The 19651-nt window shown below is 38.3% G+C and overlaps 1 protein-coding gene across 2 annotated transcripts in view; it reads left to right on the top strand.

Annotated features, from left to right (window-relative positions):
• Window positions 1-19651, top strand: part of BCAT1 (branched chain amino acid transaminase 1) — a 67040-nt gene that overhangs the window by 38608 nt on the left and 8781 nt on the right. For both annotated transcript variants that reach the window (XM_074871436.1, XM_074871435.1), the window contains 7 exons: window positions 934-1044; window positions 1926-2045; window positions 4325-4488; window positions 6106-6248; window positions 12054-12139; window positions 14004-14144; window positions 15295-15369. In XM_074871436.1, the coding sequence (XP_074727537.1) occupies window positions 934-1044; window positions 1926-2045; window positions 4325-4488; window positions 6106-6248; window positions 12054-12139; window positions 14004-14144; window positions 15295-15369 (840 nt within the window). The remainder of the gene's footprint in view (window positions 1-933; window positions 1045-1925; window positions 2046-4324; window positions 4489-6105; window positions 6249-12053; window positions 12140-14003; window positions 14145-15294; window positions 15370-19651) is intronic.

The following is a 19651-nucleotide window of genomic DNA, read 5'->3' as shown; positions in this document are numbered from 1 at the left end:
CTGAATTCTTGTCCATAGGCATAAGTGATCCTTTAATACTTAATCTAGATAATACCTGTATATATGTATATATTAATGTGACCTTATATAATACATGTGTTTTCTGTCTATAACTGGAAATCATCAATCTGTAACTGAAAATATTTATGGATATTTTGTGGGCATATATTTTTTGCATTGGTTAGGAGATGCTGTAGAGCATTCTGCTGGGAGGGCAGTGGTGGGATATGTGTTTCTGGTAAATCAATTGTCAACACAGTCATACGGATTCTGCAGTTTGATGGTATAGCTATGACTATTTTAAGTTTTCTGTAAAGTATAGTTAAAACATTTTTATGCATTCCTTCTCTAGTGTAGGGATGATGCATTTGTCTCTCATGCTAGCTAAACCCCCTTCCACAGCTTAGGGTTATATGGGGGAAATCAATGACCAAGATTTTACTACAACTACAGGAAGAACTGCAACAGAGTTCTCTTAATTACCTTGTTCTATGCTTCTTACCAAAATGCATTTTGGACAGAGCCCTAAAAATTATTAACATATATAATTACATTCTATAGATCTTTTCTGTAAGGGAGAATACAGTTTTGGCTCAGACTTAGGTACCAGTCAGGATGTGAGTCAAACACATGCTACAAATTTTAATTGATGTAACCAAATTATGAGAAAAATAGCTATCATTAAGTCCCCTGACAGAGAAAGATAGATCTGAAGCATAGGCAGGTTGTCTTTGTGATATAATCTTCATAATACTACCTCACAGGAGTGTGTTGCAAGTATTAGCTAGTTAGCATTTATGCTTTGAGAACTGTGAGCAGGGAAGTGAAGTTCTTTTATTTCCTACGGGTATGTTCTGCTTTTGTACAGATCATCATGGGATAACATGTCTCAATTATTATTTGATTTCTTTTCCCTCCTTTTTGGCTTGGTAGTTGTTTGAGGGAATGAAGGCTTATCGAGGAGTGGATGGCAAAATCCGCCTGTTCCGACCAACCCTCAACATGGACAGGATGGTGCGATCAGCAAGACGAGCAGCTCTGCCAGTATGTAGCCAAGGCATCTTATTCTCCTTAAGTCAGAACATATTTTTATTTTCAGAGTGCAAATTTCTGAACCTTTACAGTAGTGTAACATTTTTCAAGCACTCTAACTTTTGAACAGTTCAGTTAAACTTTGTTAAGAGATCTTATTCAGTGAACAGCTTCAAATGTATTTTTCTTTTAAATCACAACAGTGTTTTGCTTTCTTTGTTGCCTCCCTACTGCCTCAGATGTATACAGTCTATTTCTGAGCGATGATCACTGTTCTGCAGGTATTTGCATGCAGACAGCTGATGAAATTGTTCTGGCACTAACGTTCTTCCTTCTTTCCACTTCAGTTAAGTCCTTCAGCCTCTGAGTGACTTAATATTTTGGTCATGCTATCAATGTAACACTGCTTTTAGTGGTTGTATATTGACCAGTGAATTTCCTCCCATGCTTATTAGCTTTATTACTGTAAGAAATTTTCAACTTCGTAAAACTGGGAGACTTAGTGGGCCTCTTGGAGTTATAATCCAAAGCGCTCTTCTGCAGAAAAGGTGGTGCCATAGCTTGCAACATGCCAAAGTGAAGGTGTTGACTGCACAGGGAATTCTCTCCATGTGCCTTGAGGCAAGAAGGGTCAATGGCTCCTTTTTGCTATTTCAGGAGGATACTTTGCAGCAGGAGGAGGGCATTCAGGGTACTGTGTAAAGAGGCACAGTGGCAAAGACCATGGGATCTTAAAATTCTGTAAGAAATGTACTCAAAGATGATGTAGTCCTATGAACCTCTATGGACTGTCATTGTTACATATTCTGATGAAGTGTTCCCCTTAGCATATGGATCTATAAAGACCTCTCCTTTTTTTTTTTTTTTTCTTCCTCCATTCTTTTCCTTCCCAGTGTTTTGACCAGAATGAGCTATTAGAGTGCATCCGGAAGCTTGTGGAAGTGGAAAAGGAGTGGGTCCCATACTCACCTGCTGCCAGCCTGTATATCCGTCCTACCTTAATTGGAACTGAGGTGTGAAACACTTTTCACCTGTTAACTTTAAGCACAGGCAAAAGCCTCCATCCATAAAGGGAAATACGCAGCAGTCGCTAAACACAACAGTATTACAGTTCAGGGGCAAAATGGTTTTATGGTTTTGCTTTTGAATGAGTCACCTGTAGGGCTACTTCACAAATTTATGTTGACCACACCACCACCTAGTGGACACATTGATTCAGAGCACAGAAAGTAAACCGATTAACTTATTCTAAGGGTTGTAATGGCAAAATTTAGATTAACTTTGGTTTTGTACTAATTTGTGTCATGGTAATGTATGCCTTTAAAATACTAATAATCCAGAGAAAACGTGAGGGAACAGAAATTTACAGTGTAGATTTTGTGATTTCATCTCATACCTCCATCTGACCTTAGTGAGATTTTGGAAGATTCTACCCAGTAAATTAAGATGGTGGTTCTGAAAGACTTTTAATAGAACTAAGTTTTTGTGTCATTTATTCTTGAAGCCAGACAAACCTGACCTTATAAGAGGCTCCGTAGCAATTAGATGTTAGTGTGTACCGAGTTTCATGTGAGTGTGAGTCAAGCCTATAGTATTTATAAAGGGAATTAGAAACAAGGAGTTTATTTTAGTTAAAACTTTTAAGGTGTTTTTTTTTTTTTAAATCAGTGGCAAGAGAGAAACCTGTAATGGTAGAGCATAGGACAAGGAAGCTAAAGAATGTATGGTTCCCAGCTAGGCAAGTTACTCTTCTGCAATATCCACATCTGTAAATAGTTACCATACATGAGCATTATATATATCACATGTGTTCTAGGACTTCATTAATTTAACACTTGTAAACTAGTTGCAGGTTTTCAGATGGAAGGATCTCCACTCAGTGGCTGTAAAGTATAATACTAACAACTGAAATTTTTTTTCCTGTTTTCATTTTTGGAAATTCTTTTGCTGTTGAGCTTTGTTTCAGGTTTGCCATCACATCTTGCCTTTGCGCCATGTCATATGTTATTTCTGGGTTGCATGTCCTGCTAATCATTTATGAAAAATAGCACAATTAGGAAACCCAGTCAGCACAGTCTTTTGAATGATCATGTAAGAATCAGGAAAAATATCAAGATCTCAGTTAGTTAATCTTGTTAGAAGTTTTGTTGAAGGGGTAAGGTAGACAGAAATCAAAAGAACCCTCTAAGCACCTGAGGAAGGCTTATTTGAATTTTCCAGTAGTTCCCTTATTACAGCATTATTTTCCCTCCCACCTCCCAGTTTAACTTCACATGTTTTGTGCACAGTGTTTTGTTTAGACCTTTGGTCCTAAAGATTTAAGTTCAATAACATTTTTTCAATGGAGACCTAATCTTAGACATCAAGGATGAGCTTGTTCTTTTTATGAGAGTGGTTTTTCTGAGTGGAGAGAAAATAGTAACACATTCAGTTGCGTAGGAGATACTAAGAATCATGGGCAACCAGCTGTACATAACTCTGCTTGAGCAGGGGGATCGGACAAGGTGATCTCCAGATGTGTCTTCCAGCCTCAATCATTCTGTGATTCTGTGTTCAGTCCTGAGCTTTGCAAAGAACGATATAGTTAAGCAGAGTCTCCTACCACAGGATTCAGACTTTGATCAGTGCCAAACTTTTCACCTCTACCTTCAAGTATTGATGGTGATGACTTGAAGTGTGAGAAGCCACTCCTGAAAGAGAAGGGGAAAAGAAAGAAAGTGATACATTCCAGGTTATTTTCTGGAATGGTGCTGTTGTGTGAACCATTTTCAGCAGGCAAATCATTTTAGCTTGTCACACAGCCATTCACAGAGCCAGCACTCGACTCTACTAATGCCAGTTCTAAGTGGCATTGGCTAATTCTCATCACTAATGCACCTGACAGTGGTTCCTTCGTGGTTGTTATTGCTAGCAGTAGTCCTTGCCACTCCTTGCCCCAGAAGGCTTTGCAGGCTTCTGCTGTGATTAATTCATACAATTATATAGTATCTTGTTAACCTAATTTCTGAATTCTCAAAAGCTTTTAAACTATTTGAGAAGATTAGGATAATATATAGACAAATGAAACAGCTGTAAGTGAATAGTGACAGTATATAAAGTTAGGGTTGTTATGTTGCTTGGATGGGGAGGGAAGTTATATAAATATTTTCTCTTCATTGCAGCACTTTGCATTGTCCTGGTAAAAGCACTCTCGTGCTGTAGTTCTGAAAGCAGTGTTTCGAAAGCTAATTTTGCAGCATCTGATGTTTGGAGAGAAGTATACTTTTGATTTGTTTACATTCCATATTTTCAGCCTTCCCTTGGAGTGAAGAAGCCAACTAAAGCCCTACTGTATGTCATACTGAGCCCCGTGGGCCCTTACTTTGCAAGTGGAAGCTTTAGTCCAATATCCTTATGGGCAGATCCAAAATATGTAAGAGCCTGGAAAGGAGGAACAGGGGACTGCAAACTGGGAGGGTAAGAAAACATAATTCTGCATCTTCTACATAGCTCAAAGGAAGATTTGTTTTTTAGTGAAGTATCTAATCCAGAAGAGGTATTAAATGTAGCGGTTAAACAACATACTATAAAAAAATTTCAGAATTGTACTTTGCAAATACTGTTTATACAATTCAGTTGCATAATTTGTTTGGATATTATAGTCAAGTGGATTATTTGCAGAGGCAATTTTGCAGCATCTCAAGCTGAGGAACTGGACCTGGAAGGTGTCCATGTAATACTTTGGCCATTCCCCTTGCAGAAGTTGACACTAAAGATATCACTTCTGTGATGCAGCATTCAGTATAGCAGCCTGTTGCCAGCTGGGCAGTGAGCCGCACTGACTGCTGACCTCCTTCCTTGGCAGACTGTCCTGACAAGCCATCTACAGTTAGCTAGGGGAGTATGGGTGTTTAAGGGAAAGCACGAGACAATTATCTGCATTGACTTGACCATAGTCTGGCAGTTTTGTGCTGAACTAGGCCAAAGCACTAGATAGAAACATAATTGTTAGTATCCAAGTACTTGACTTGTAGAGTGAAGCTGCTTAGGACTTGACTGGAGCAAGCAACATGGATGTCGCTAAATAAATGACTTGATTATACATTCTTGGTCTTTGGTGTAAATGAAGCTGACTGTCTCTACCTGGGAGTTTCTTTTCTAGGCAGGAAGTTAGTAGTTGTCAAGTGCTGCTCAACTGAGCTAGCAGAATATTCAAAGGGCAAGGAAACAGCTTTCCTTTGTTCAGTGTGATATTCTGAGCCCTTTACTCTTTGTTTTTGCCTAGTTTTAGAAATATGTTAATTTTTTCCTGTGCATCCTTCATACGTCAACTGTGAAGAAAGGAATGGTCTGGAGTCACTGCTTATTTGATTTGTGCCCAGACATGAGAATTTAACTCCAGCATGGTCAGCACTTTTTAGCTGCTGACTTTGTGTCTTGATGGTTGTTGAATATCAGAAGTGAAAGGGTTTTTCCCCCCCTCAAAGCAGCTACTGAGTAAACACCTTCAGTCAGGTTCACTCTGGAGGCAGTATTTTAGGAAACAGTTACTCCTCGAGGATATGAAATTCATCAAGGCCCATCTGCAGCTCCTGTAGCTACTAGTTCTGTGAATGTCTTTTAATAAAAAAGAAATCACTTTCCTCTGGTGATTTTTGTGTTCCAAGAGGTTCATCTGACATACAGGAGATGAGGTAGATGGTTTTGTTTTGGGTTTTTTAAAACCATGAGCTGGGTGGGAATTTCTCTCTCTCCAGGATGCCAACTGCTAAATAAAGACAAATGCTTTCCTAAGGTATCTAATTGCAATGATTAGAATGTCCAGAGAATGGAACAAGATGTATTTTTAAGGCAATTTGGATGGATATGTTTGAGCTGTTGATGCTGTTCAGCCCTTCAAAGTTTTTGGGTTGTAGATACAAATGATCTAGTAAAATGCTAGTAGAGTACTTGCAAGGGAAATATTCCAGGGACAAGTAGTGACTGTGTAGAGCACTTGCTCATAAGGTAGATGTGCACAAACCTTGCACAGAAATGAGAAAATACCCAACCAGATCCTCATAATTGTTTGCTCTTTCTTTTTGTTTCTGGAAGGAATTATGGTTCTTCTATTTATGCACAGCAAGAAGCCCTGGAGTTAGGCTGCCAGCAGGTTTTGTGGCTTTATGGAGAAGATCACCAAATAACTGAAGTTGGAACAATGAATCTGTTTCTCTACTGGATAAATGAAGATGGAGGTATAGTAACATAAAACATGAAAACTCTAACAGAGTAGACAGTTGGGACCATAATCCACAAAATTATTATTAAAGTGCAGATCATAATCTTCTTAGTGAAGACGATTTAACAAAGGAAGTGGTTATTCTCTTCTGAAAACCCATAGGTGACTGTTAGTTACACCATTGTGAAAGAGGAGATTCTGGAGCAGCTGTGAGTACTGCCTACTGATAACATACTAAGTCTAGCCATACACAAAGTCACACTGCAGGTTTGGTGTCAACTCTAGCAGCATGCTTGATCTTGAAGGAGGTGTTGGGTCAGAAAAAATGCAGACATACTAAAGACAGACTCTTCAAACTCTGTGGCGTTGGGCATGAGTGGCTTCCATCATCACTCTATGGCAAGTCAAATGTTCCTGAAGCATAACCAAAAGTATTTCAGCATCCAGCTGATGAAGAACTTGGCTCTTTCTTTGAAGAATTTGAAGTGTTTTTGAGTGGAGGGAGAGAGAGATAAACATTTCAGCTAATGTTCAAATGATGCTTTCAACATACACCATCATTCTTGAAGCCATTTTTACCTCTTTGTACCCACAGTTATCTCTGAGCAATGTACATGCTGATTAGAAAACTATCTAGTTAATGAGCAGCTAACTATTTAGGCATCTCAGAAACACCCATTGAGCATGCAAGTATTCAGTGCTTGAGAAGTGGTAGCTGCACCTGAGAACTGGTTGGGAAGACTACATGACTGACTCCTTAAAAGACTGAGGCAATGTATAGGCAAGTGAATAAAAGGACACCTCCTGACTTGCATGAGTGATGGCTGTCCATGAAAATTAAGTGATATTGATTTTTTACATGGCAGCAGATGCCGGGTTCAGACTCTGATTTTGTCATAGTGCCATAGGTACCCTTGAAAACTGACATTTTTCTGACAGTGCTCAGCTGCAGTACAGAGGCAACATTCTGTGGGGACAACAGTGTGCTTTGGATAGTGTAGGGTAATGGAAATCCAGCTACCTGACTCCCATCTCCAGTGTCATTACTTGTTCTTTTGCAAAATCTTCACCATTTTTGTAAGAACAGGGATGATACTCCCTCAGTGCTGAATGAGTCTGTGAAGTCTTTTGAATGAAACTATAAATACGAGAAATCTTGTTGTTGTTGTTATAGCAGCAGTAGACTTGTCGGTGTAGATAGATGGCCAAATTCATACCATGTGTAACTTTGCTGGAGAGACATGAAAATAGATTTTGGCTCATTCTGCCCAGGGAAAGGACACAGAAGGGGGGACATAATTAGAAATCAATGTTCTCATTGTCCTTAAACCAGGAATATGCTGGAATTATCCAGCTGCAGCACCGTACTGTTCCAAAGATCTGCCAATCACTGTGTTACCAGTGCACTACTGAATAGTACTATTGTGAGGTGGCTGTAGCAAACAACTTGTAATTCATGCCACCCAAGCTAACTGTATACTGGCAAACCTGCTATTTCACATGACGTGGTCATTAGCATCATTGGAGTATTTTGGTGTTTTCCAGTGTGTTGATTAATGCTTATATTAAGATATCTTTGGTTGAGAATCACTCTTGTTGCCAATGTGTGTCATCACATATCTGCCTATGGCTTTACATTGTGATTTAAAAAGTGTTTGCCATTATGTTCTGTCACTTCACAAAGGATACTTACTTAGGCTGTGGTTTTGTTTTGTTATGCAAATTCTGCAGCTGAGAGAGGGATCTAACATAAAAACAGTGAGGCAGAAATTGCAGATCATCATCAAAAGGAAAATGCCCTTCTTTGTATGTTCAGAAGTAGTCTGAACTGTTCTCCTTGATTTATAACAAATCAAAGACCCAGCCCAGTAAAGACTAGACTAAAGAACATCTATACTTCCAATGAGAGCAGGTTTTTCTTGCAAGCCTTTGCTATGTATTTTCAGTTACAGCATTGTGACTAAACATGACATGTTGTCTTGGGTGGCAGGAGGAGCCTGGAAAAATGTTTTATTTGTAACATTGAGGAGGGAGTAGGGGAGGAAACTGCTCAATTTCTGGTAAAATAGCATGACATGCTCTGTGCTGATCTTGTATACCCACTGATGCTCTAGCTTTATAATCTAGGTTTATAATATGACCAAATCCGGATCCCTGCTGTTGCATAAATTCAGGAGTGTGTTATGTCATTCATAAATACTATTTACAGTTTATGTTCACAAAGTAAAAATTTTGGTCACTCTACAGCCCCTTCCACCTGCCTCTTCAGTGCACATAACAATCCCAAGAAGCTGTTAACATTGAAAGTAATTTCCTTTAATAATGTCTGTTCTTCTGCCTAAAATATAAGCTTGACTTTATGGAAAACCTTAAAATTTAAACATATGTCTAACCTGAAGGTTGCTAACTATGAAATCTGTGTGCACTTTCTAAAAATGCAGTTTCTTCAAAATGATTTGGAACCATCTGGGCTCTACTTCTAACTTTAACGTTAAGGCATTGTGAATAGCATTCAGGCATTATTCAATATTTTTGTGGTGTTATTAAAATGGGGATTAATAGTGCCCACTTCAAAATAGCTTACATAAATTAAAAACCAAATATGTTAAAAGATTCTCTGGAACACTCAGGTAAAATATCAGGCAAGTTTTCTTAGTGTTCTGTAGGTGGAGGGTTATTTGTGCTGCAGAAGTATCTTGTACAAGTAGACTACTAACAGAATAAGGATCGTACTTTCTGCTCTAATAGAAAGCCATAGCAATAGCATGGAGGGGAGAGCAGTGGATGAATGAGATGGCAGAAAAAGAAAAGGAGGGGAAAGTGATTGAGGAAAGTAAATTGTCAGAGGTGCAAAGAGAGTGATTGCATGAGGGGAGAGTGGAATAAAAGCCTGAGGGAAATAAGGAGAAAGAGATAGAAAGGTCCAGAACAAACTGGGAGAGGAAGTCAGCTGTTAATAATAGCAAGATCAGGGTTTTCTGGGTTCTCCTTGACTCTGAAGTTCATTTGGTATCTGTTAAATATATTTTGGTGAATCTCTCAGCATTGTTATAGCATGACTAGTACTGAAGGCATCCCATGTTTGGAATCTTATCTGCCCTATGTTCATAAATACAGATGTGTAACAATTGAAACTGTGAAATAGGCAAGACCTCATTTAAAAAAATCCCCTGATGGAGTTCCATTGTTACAGCATGCCTATACCATGCCTGGTGTAATGGAGCACTGGACTGATAGTGCTACTACTATAACAGTAACAGTAGTCAACTGAAGAGAAACCCTGACATTTTCCTTCAAATGCCTTTCCCTCGCTTTCTGCTGCTATACATTTTAAGGCTTCTAGCCCATCAAAATAATTCTGAAGGCAAATGGAGTCTGAGCTCACAGTCTGTTTTTTTGGAGATGGACAAACTGATGTCATATGGAGCCTGGTTTGGCATCAATTCACAGAGAGGACGAGCTTTTTGGCATGCCATGTTGTATAGCATTATCATTTCTGCCGGATACCAGGGGAGCAGATGTTCCTTGGGTGGCCCCAGGCTGGTAGGCATCATATGTATGCCTGACAAAATTCTACAGAGCAGGCTGTTTGAAACATTTTGAGACTCCCATGTCCTGTCTGCTCGGTGCTGTTTGGCGGCTGGTTTGGCCTGGCACTTTTTCAAACTAGCTCACATCAATTAATATATGTTGTTGAGCTTAAACAGATCCTGACCAAGATCTGTGGCAACATCACCAGACAGAGAACATTATGTGGTTTGTAGTCACAATGTTTGGTATTAAGGTCCACATTATTTGAAGTTTTCTGTTAGAGAAAGGGGAGCATTTGTATATGACTGGATCACAAATGCAGAATATCAGGTGTTCGGTTGTTCAGAATGAGGTGAGCCCTGTGGCTCATGGGAAGCTTTTAAGTCCTCTTCTTTTGATAGTTGTGCCAGAATTAGGACCAGACATGCATCAAGATAAGGAGTGTTGCTAGACAGACTCCAAAAAAGAAAATCTATTGTTCCTGACTGTATGAGAAAGAAGAGACCACTGCTGTACTTAGGAGTCTGGGATAGGTTAGGGAATGGCACTATTGGTTAGTCAAACCAGAGCAGAATATATAGCCTGTTCTAGGTCAGCTTTTTTATACATATTGGGAGGCAGATTACATCTATTACTTATGTGTGTATGGATCCTCATGAAAGGAACATGAAAGTACAGGTAGGAAAAACTTCTATTCCAAAAGAGTAAATCCAGAGGTGGCCACATTAAAAAGTAACAGACATTTCCTGAGAGAATGGACAGTGAGTAGCAGATTCAATTAACAATTCCATTTATTTATCCTTCATTTCCCCTATGCCATCCCAGCTCCCAAAGCCCCCTTTTACAGAGCAGGAGAGAGTCCATGCTGCAGTCAGTCCAGAGCTGTGTATGCAGTGGCTGGCACACAGTGTTTGTGCACAAAATTATCTAGCTGACTGTTGAAAATGGAGTATTATACAGCTGAACTCAACCTGTTCTCTCAGTCCAAGGATGAATACCCTGTTTCTCTCTTCTACCCAGTTGCAAGTTTTCACAGGACTTACAGAAACATTTTTAAAACAGCTTCTCCTTTGAGACTGGTTTAAACAGGCCTGGGTTCAGTGATCTTTTGTGGGTAGGGATAAGGGGGCACTATAAGAACATGAAGATACATATCTTGTTCTTTTATGTGACCTAGGTAAAAATGAATCAAGAGACTTAATGGTTTATGGATTTAATGAGCAGGATAGTATCCTTATAAGATCAAGAAAAATAATGGATTCTCATTGGGAAGAGAAAATGGTTAGAAAAAAAATATGAAGAGTATTACTGGAAGACTGTGGATGTCTTCACTTCTCAGTGCAAATTTGAGATTCTTAAAAGAGCCTGGCTGTCTGAAGGAGACAGTATTCTCTGATAATGCAAACCACTGAGTATACTGCGTGATGGTTTAAAATGGGAAAGATTAATTTGATGCAAAGGTCAGATGGAAGAACAATGACTACAAACTTCTGTGTTGTAATTTAAGTATTTATCAAGTATGGATTACCATTTATCTACTGTTTCACTAGTTATGTGAGATGAACATTTATCTAATGTTCTTTTTCAAAAACAAACCAGAAATACAGGCATACAAACCAAAGTAGTTGAACAATTTGAATTGTTAGTGCTTTTGGAATTTTATTAGGGCTGCTCTTTTTGTGTAAAAAGAAAAGTAGGGGAAAAAAAGGATGTCTAGACTAAGGCAAAAGATGATCAAGGAAGTCTCCTGTCAAGATGAATTTGACAAGGTTTCCACTGCTTTGCTTGTTCAGTAAATGGGCCTCAAAATTTCTGGTAGATGTTTCATATTAATGCTACAAAGTAGGTGTACTAAACCCCATATTCCTAAATTAAGTAAAGCAGTTCAGGGAAAGTCATGATCTGCCCTGGGATTATTAGGCATGGCTTTCCCTTGTGACTCTATTCTGATTTTGAAGACTGAGCCATTCAGTGGTTCCCAGTAGTGAATCCATAATACACTGAGGAATAAAACCTACTACTAGGCTTTAAGCCACGTATTTATTGATGTATTAAATATGTTTCTTCCCCACCCACTGAAGTGTACTCAACAGATTACAAACACTCAACAACAACTTACTGGAATTGAATTTGTGTAACCTGTGTTCTTATAGAACTCTGACAAATGTTGCATCTTACTGGGTAGGGAACATTTCTGACATAATTCGACTTCTTTTTAATTTTCATGTTTGGTGTGATATCAGTTTCTTTGTTTTTCAACCAGTGTTTCTATTTCTCTTGTGTTTGACAGAAAATGAATTGGCAACCCCACCTTTAGATGGCATCATCCTTCCAGGAGTGACAAGACAAAGCATTTTGGATCTGGCATGCGATTGGGTGAGTGTTTTGACCTTGGCCGTAATGGTTTCAACTACACTGACGAAAGCAAACATTCCTGGTGCTCAGTATCTTGAAGTTCAACTGATCCGGACAAATACCTTAATTTAAATGTGAACTAAGAGCATGCTAATTGATAGATTCCCAACAACATCATCAAAATACCCACACCTGTTACACAGAACAATACCAAGCTTGTTAAAGTAGCTCCATGTAGTATTTAACATGAAAATTCTCGTTAAAACCACTGGTACCAGCAACTTAAAGCAAGGAAGCAAAAAATTACTGTGCATGACCACAGCTATACTTCAGTCATCAGCACACTATTTCTCCACTTAGTTCTCGTGGTTCCACCCTTATTTCTAATAACTAGCATGCAGTCTAAAATCCAGCCACAGTCTTGAAGTCATATGTCTGCTTCCAGGTTCCAGTTTTGTAGTGTAGCCATCAAAGTACTTATTTAGACACTTGAGACTACCTTATATCTTGAAATGTAGCAAACTGTTCACTCTGCCTGTACTGTATTCAAAGCTTTTATTGCATTTTGGATAAGACTACTGTACAGCTAAAGGCTCATCAAGCCCAGTATCCTGTCTCCTGGTTTTGGTCAGGCTTATGTTTAGGGAGGAGTAACAGGAATAACACAGGCTCGTGTTATACTTTCCACCTGGTATTAACTCAGCTTTCAACCACCTGTAGCTGAAAGACTTCCTGAAATACAGTTCACATTTTTGTCACTTAAATCTAACCTTCAGTGAAGAGAGCTAGGCATGTACTTTGTGGCACACGTGTGCCACTTTTTGACCCGCACTGAACTCTTATGCGTCTTTATTCGTATTGGTACTCCCCTAGCACAGATATACATGCTCACTTCTCAGCACAGATATTCGCAGTTGATAGGGCTTTTTGTGAGATACCAGACTCTCACCTCAGTCCTCTTGAATAATCAGGTGTCTTCTACTCTCACAAAGGTTGTTCTCTTCTTCCTGACCTCCATTCCCTAACCTAAGCGAAACTCCACTTACATGGTATCCCTGCCTCTCTCTCCAAATGCTGTCCTCTCCAGAGCTAATCATGTTTTCTGCTACCGTAAACATCTCTGTTTCATGTTAAAAAGCTTGCATATAAACCAAGGGCTAAGCTTTAGTTTGGTCTGATAGGACAATAAAGTCCACATAAATCCATGAAATGAAAATTTCAAAGTTTGATGTTTATTTTTGTTCTTTAAACACATCCCCTCAATCAGTTGCTATGCATTCTTCAACACTTGTAGAACGTAAAACACTTCCTATGTTAAAACTGTCCAATATGAATTGCTTTACTCGTACCTGCAGTACTGTTAATTTTTGTATGTGACAGCTGTGTGCAGGCTACAGTGTGAACTTTCACCGGGGATTAAAGAAATATATTACATCTTATTGTCATTGCAGGTGGAATTAACAGAATGTATTTTGTTTAGGAATTGTCTGAGGGTGGGATGCAAAGCTCTCTTGAGTAATTTTTGTACAAACTCTAGCATGCTAGAGACCATGAGTAGTCACATCCTGTGTCACATAACTCATGACAAATTCTACTGTGTTATTCCCTAATGCAATATTGATATTCTGTACCAAATCAGAGGGAAGTGCCACTTTACCATCAGCACTGTATCTTGCAAACCACTGGCTTCCTTGAAGGTCATTCTTTGGATTAGAATCTATCTTGTGTGATACTGGGAGGTTTGAAAAGATCACAAGATCACAGCCAAAACTTGACTGATCGCCACTAGGCTAGTAGTTCTAGTTGAGAAGTTTCCACATAGAAAAAAAAATGAAAACTATTTTTAAACTTCTTACAATTTTTATGGTTGATTCTTCTTGTGCAGGGAGAATTTAAAGTGTCTGAGCGATACATCACCATGAGTGACCTGACAGCTGCCTTGGAAAAAAACAGAGTAAAGGAGATGTTTGGTGCTGGAACAGCTTGTATTGTATGTCCTATCTCTAAAATTTTATATAAGGGCAAGGTAAGAAAATGTCTCTCTTTTTATTTTTTTCCCCCCTTTCCTTCTTTCTTCAGAATTTGATCATAATTAATTGCAGCTGAAACAAAACACAAATAAGATAGAAAAGGAGTGCTGCCAGAGGCTCCTGGAAAGATGCACAGTATCAGTATGTTGTTTACCAAGTGAATTATTGCTATGTTGTCAGAATAGAACTTTCCCTCTCATCTTCTGAGGTTTTTTAATAGTTAAAATAATAAAATCTCAATTCTTGGAAAAAGGAAAAAAAATTAAAAAGTAGTTCTGAGCTTCCAGCCTGTTTTAAAATATAGAAAAATACATTCTCCTACATTTCATTTATTGAACATTTTTTCTTAAGTTAAGGCACCTGGGAAAGGTGAGGAGAGGAAAGACTTCAGCAAGGAATCGAATTTCTGAGCCACTGCATTCTTTCCTTCTCAAGTTCATCTCTTCCTCACCCCTCTTTGCAGGGAATCCAGTTCTGATAGAAGAGCTGTTTCAGGAGTGTACACAGCTGCTTCCACCTACTATACACCATATGGGAGATTTCTCCTGCACAGGTGGAATTCCACAGGCATTCAGACTGTTAAGATGACTTGATGCTATTTAGCCAGCACAAACTTAATTCAGAAGGCTGGGTTATTGCAGCTGCATTATATGGATGTGCTTTGTTCCATTAAATATGACAATTACAGTAAATGTCTGTTAGGTGATACTTCTTGAATTAATAAACTGGAATAAATGTATTGATATTATCGGATGCTAAAATAATAAGAGACATCAAGGTGCTGAGTGATAAGTACTATAAATGTATCTGTTATGTTTGAAATTAAATACTGTATATAGTGTTGTATATATAAACTCTTGCCTGTACAATATACCTTCCACGTTGGAAGGCTTAGATTAACCTTTGTTTAAAAACAGCGTAACAGTTCAACTAATCTAACTTTTCACTGGCTCAGCATGCCTTCCTGTAAAAAACTTTACAACAATCCTTGCCTATTTGTAAGCTTGATAAGTATTTATCGAGCTTGAAAGCTTGATAAGTATTTAAAATCTTAGTGACCCTAAGGTATTCATGTGTACAAAAAGCTATTATTTCATGTTGTTCTCTCCATTCCCCCCCCTCCCCCCTTTCTGTATTCAATGTCAGCATTTGCACATTCCAACTATGGAGAATGGACCTCAGTTAGCAACCCGTTTCCTGAATAAGCTGAGTGATATACAGGTAAGGTGCTTCCTCTTCTTTAACCAGATAAAATAATAAAAGGTGAACATTTGAAAACATCAGAAAAAATATTTTTAATAGTGGTGCTTTGGCACCATTATATATTCATATACGCTCTTTTGTTTGTGGTTATTCTATTATTTTTTTTTTCCCTTGAGAAAGTGTGATATGGATGGAGAGAGATATATTTTTTCCTTGTTCATCTTGGAAGCTGGATGAGAGTTGTAAGATATTACTGTTATCAGTGAAATCCAGTACTGTTGTTATAGATTCCTTTTTAAGGGAAAAAAATAACATTATGAAGCATCTTAATAACCACAATCACAAATGAATATAGACTAATCAGTAAAGAGATGGGTGAAGTAGTAAGCACTCACTGGGCGCAGCCAACTGATCATTTCTGTTTCTCAGCATCTTTCCAATCACATGGTCACTTCTTAAAACTGTTAACTTAACTTAAAACTTCTGTTTCTTAAAACAGTTCCTTACTCTGTGATTTGCTAAATATCAAAGTCTATTTGGAATCTGTGCTTGACCTCCATGTCTGGGCATAGCAGTCAATACCATTACAGGTAAAGTCAGTGAGCAGCATGTGATGGCCTTTCTTATTTCAGTTTCCTGTCTCTTTTCCTTTTTTAGTGTAGTTTATGGTGTGGGGCAATTGGGGATAGGAGTAGGTCTTGACAAGTTACAAGACCATTTATTTAAAATCTGATAGCAGCTGCTTTGAAGTATTGTCATGATTTCTTCAAATCAAGTCTGATGGTTACTGTTCTACATTTGTAGCTTTTGGCTCAAGATGTTCTCAGGTTTGGTACTAAAATTTTTATCTTCCTGCCAGTAAGCCCTAAACTAAGAATCTTCTTGAAAGATTATGAGATGTACTGTACCACACAGCAACTCTATGAATCCCATAAAATTATCAGAACTTTTTAAGAAAGAATCCTAAAATTGACTTTTCTTTCCATTTTACAGGCCCTTTACTAGTGTGTAGAAATAATCTCACACAGGTTTCTTCTGATGAAACCCCAAACTACTCATGAATTGCAGTCTGCTGTCATATGTTGACCCACCTAAAATCCCATGATAAACAGGTTCACTTATGTAATGTTATTTATTTAGCATTTTGTGCTATATTGCAGTCCACGTGTAAATCCATTTCTATTCATTGCAAGTTTTTTTTCATTGCTTAATTCAAGTAGGGTGAAGCAGTCTTAGACAAGGAGTAGTCAGTCTATCTCATATCATTTTGGTAGTTCTTTTGTACTCTTGTTTCTCTACATGTTTTTACCTTTCAAAGCTGCTGGTCTCCAGCATAACGGCTTCCCTGCCCTCCTAAGACTTGTAACTCAAATGATGCAGCAAGAGCACTTAACTGTTCTCTAGGAGGATGACATGGGATCAGCATCTCTTGTTCTTTAGAATAGTATTGGACATTCTGTCTGCAACTCAGGGAGGAAATCAGAATTCCTGATATTCTGGTACCTTTGTGTTGAAGACTGAGCCAACTTTCATGGGGGCAAAAAGAGACACTCACCCATCATGTTTCTGTTTTTTCAGCTGTACCAACTGCAATGGCTTGGGATCTGGGTCTTTCTCTTCAAACGGGAGGACTGATAGCTGAGAAGAAGCATAGGCATCTTTGGTTCTAGATTTTATTATTTACTGAGGGCATTTATTGCTTACTATTCCATGTTCTCAACTCAGTTACATGTAACATTTTTATCATCTTACTATATGAGAATACACAGTAGCCTTTCTCCAGAATCCCACTACATACCACAGTTTTATTTCATCTTCCTCATGCCAAGTGCCTGATACACTTCTCTAAAATAACAGTTGGTGTCCATCACTTTATTTTTGTTTTCATATGTCCAGATTTATTATACACTTTTCAATACTGATCATTGTTTCCATAGCTCTCTGCTCTGTATTAAAGCCATCTTGTTAGTATGTCAAGTATCTATCTTTAATGTCTAAAAACACTTGTGTAACTCCTGTGTTACCTTCTGATATCTAGGTGATGATTTTGCAATATATGTTAGGGCCTTCAACAATTTACAATCAGTTTGAGTCTCCATTGATCCCTTCTAATTGCAGTCATGGAACAGCTCAGCATCAGAAAATGTTGAGGCCAGTTCTAGCACCTCGTTGAGTGTTATGTGTAGGAATAGGTACTGCCTTAGCAATTTGTGTCATAAGAGAAGCAAGTGCCTTCTCTAGAAGAATGGCTTGTGAAATCCAGAATTCTGTTTCAGAAGACAACACTGGAATGTCTTTCTCCCTTGGCCAATAGATAGTGGGTGGATTATTAAGACAAATTTATCCAGCCTGCTCCCTGAGGCTTTCTCCCATGGTCTCCCTGCTCACCCTGCTTTTCCATCCCCAACCAAGGCTCAGGAGGAGGCTGAAAAGGTGTGGACTGCTTCTAACCATTATCTTTCTTGGACTTTTTTACTTTTCAACTATGCATACGGACTTTTTCGTCTTTCAACAATGTACATACCACATGTTCATTATTTACATGCCAAGAGTAAATCCATCACTCCTGGAAAGTGCTGGACTACTATGTATATGTTTACTTCTGTGTTTTCTTCCTTTAAAAAAGCCAGGAGGGTTAGAATACTTCATCATTAGAAACATGATTTTAAAGAGAATGATGGCTGCTTCCTCTTTAAGAATCAATCCGTGGTTGCTGGTTGTGTTTCTGTACTTTTTTATCTGTGGAGAGATGAGCTCATATCCAAATGGAGCCCAGGTTGTCATACAGAAAACAATGCTGCAACACACAAAATGGAACATGTAATATTCTTAAAATGTCAGGGGAGTTTTCAGGATCTTTCACAAAGATCTTTTATGTATTCTACAGGAGGGGAAAAAAAAAAAGATCTCTTTGCAGTATCATTGGACTACTGTCATATCATTTGGACAGGATGAGGTGGTTATTACAAAGAACATTAAATTCCTGAAGAATAAAATGCAGTGGAAATACAGCCAATCACAACTTTGGTCTCTGTGCTGTGCTGTTGCCTGAACTAGGGCAATGTATCCATCTCATGTTGGACAATGGACATTTGTAAAAAAGTAAAAATTCTCAGTATCAACATTGTTCTGCATTTGAAACTGTGACCAAGAGGTGCAAGGCTCCATATCCAATATCATTATACTGATTCCCTTGTGTACAATGTAGTCTTTTTTAACATTTTCAGATTATCTTCATTATTGTGTTTCCAAGTCTGTTTTCATGCTGCTCATTGTTCTTTTGCAAGTCTTCTGTGTTCAACAGGATTTCTTTTGATTTGAACAGCTGTTCAGTGGAACTAGAGCTAGAGTGACAAATTAGAAACTCATGGGCAGAACTGATTCCATTTCTCATGCCAGTTGAGAGAGGCAGTAGCAGCAATGAGATATACATTTGCCTTCCTATCACTGAGTGGAAATCATGATTACTAAAAACTAATAAAGATTTTAGATTAAACAATTTACATTGTATACATTAATGGTGTGCTTATGAATGAATTAGTCATAGTACACTGTCTTCTATAACCCCTTGAGCTAGAAGATTTAGAGATGAGATTCTTCTCTCTGGGAATATGCTCGCTGAAATACCACTCAGATGTTTTTGTGGTTTTGCATTCCATGCTTTGGGAATAAACAAGCTTTTGCTATACCCTTTAAAGTGTAGACCAGGATGCAACTTGGAAAGGATGGATAGAAGGCAAGATATATTGTTTATACTACATTATATCAAATACATTTAAACACTGCAGTCAAGACAGCAGTGAGCAGATATTTAGGCAAAAACCCTGTCTTTCTCATAGTGGCACAATCTAAATGGGTAGGCCAGCGGAAAACAACCAGGGAAGGAGAATGTATGTGTTAATTTTTACAAAGCAGGACCTCTGGTGAGGCAAAAGAGAGATGGGATTGACTAGCCTGAGGTCACAAAATCTTTGATAGAATTAGAAAAGGAAGGTAAATCTGGTTTTATTTCTGGAATGAAAACATCTTGATTGTGGTATAGCATCTTCATTCCCCTTTAAATTCTGGAAGCAAGTTGAAACCATAGTCAAATGGCAACTCAGACCAACCCTTGCAAAGTCAGCTTCAGAGCATTAGATGATATTACTACCTAAAGCCAGCAAAACTTACAAATAATTCCCTGGCCTTTGTCTGTTTTTGGATTTGGGGGACGTGGGAGTGCCACCTTTTCTCTGAGAAGCAGTGATATGAGGGTCAAAGACATCTCTTTTTTCTCTCTTTGTCTCCATCCTCAGCAAAA

Source organism: Strix uralensis, chromosome 5 (assembly GCF_047716275.1).
Source record: "Strix uralensis isolate ZFMK-TIS-50842 chromosome 5, bStrUra1, whole genome shotgun sequence".
NCBI classification, from domain to species: Eukaryota; Metazoa; Chordata; class Aves; order Strigiformes; family Strigidae; genus Strix; species Strix uralensis.
Note: the sequence above shows the minus strand (reverse complement) of the source record. Positions and strands in the feature narration are given on the sequence as shown.